This window comes from Chrysochloris asiatica, unplaced genomic scaffold (genome assembly GCF_000296735.1).
Source record: "Chrysochloris asiatica unplaced genomic scaffold, ChrAsi1.0 scaffold00566, whole genome shotgun sequence".
NCBI classification, from domain to species: domain Eukaryota; kingdom Metazoa; phylum Chordata; class Mammalia; order Afrosoricida; family Chrysochloridae; genus Chrysochloris; species Chrysochloris asiatica.
In genome coordinates, this window is record NW_006409084.1 from 396,249 (window position 1) to 397,036 (window position 788).

The 788-nt window shown below is 42.8% G+C and overlaps 1 protein-coding gene across 1 annotated transcript in view; it reads right to left on the reverse strand.

Annotated features, from left to right (window-relative positions):
• LOC102816477 (zinc finger protein 791-like) overlaps window positions 1-582 on the reverse strand; it is a 4,853-nt gene extending 4,271 nt beyond the window's left edge. Inside the window, exon 1 of the mRNA XM_006877712.1 lies at window positions 462-582. Coding sequence (XP_006877774.1) covers window positions 462-582 — 121 coding nt within the window. The remainder of the gene's footprint in view (window positions 1-461) is intronic.
• Window positions 583-788: the final 206 nt, after the last annotated feature.

Below are 788 nucleotides of genomic sequence, written 5' to 3' on the forward strand. Positions count from 1 at the left end.
ATGTACATTGCAAGGAAGACCTTGATGACCAATGAAAGATTCCTTGTCACCAAGATAGTACTCTGTTCTCTAGAAGCTCTGAAGATTGACAGATGTGAGTTCATTTGCATCAAAATCATGACATCAAACTGGCCAGAAACTCAATAAAACTCTCAGGAAGGCACCCACAGGACAAGTCTCTCAGTGCATGAAAGTGTCCCCTAAAGTCAATGCTATGCTGATGGCACTTAAAGAGGCCCAAGGTTTTTTTATTCACAAGAGAAATGAAAGCTGAGTTCAGTGCTCAGAGCTTTGTATTAGGGGAATTCTGGATACATGAGCTCCATATAGAAGGCGACCATGCCTTTTATTTTACAGGGTGTTCCCATTTCTCATTCTATATAAGCAAGCACAGGTGATGAGTAAAATATTTTTGTTCACTAAAGGAATAAAAAAAAGGAAAAGGAAGATGCCATTCATACCGACTGAAGCCAGGTTTCTCAAGGTTTCCATCATCACGTCTCTGTAGAGTTTCCTCTGAGCAGGATCCAACAAATCCCACTCTTCGTGGGTGAAGACCACAGCCACATCTTCAATGATCATTGTACCCTAAAACATCCCACACATTCTAGGTCAGCGAAGCAGCACAGACTAAAACATGTCTCAGAACAAAAGGTGAGGCTGCCATTCCTGGGACATAAGATTCCACAGGTACGTAACATCAGGTTCTGTGCTCTCACGAGATCTGCTCTAGGGAACAACGATCCGCTTTGTTCTTCACTGACGCCATTCATTTCCTCACTGACAGC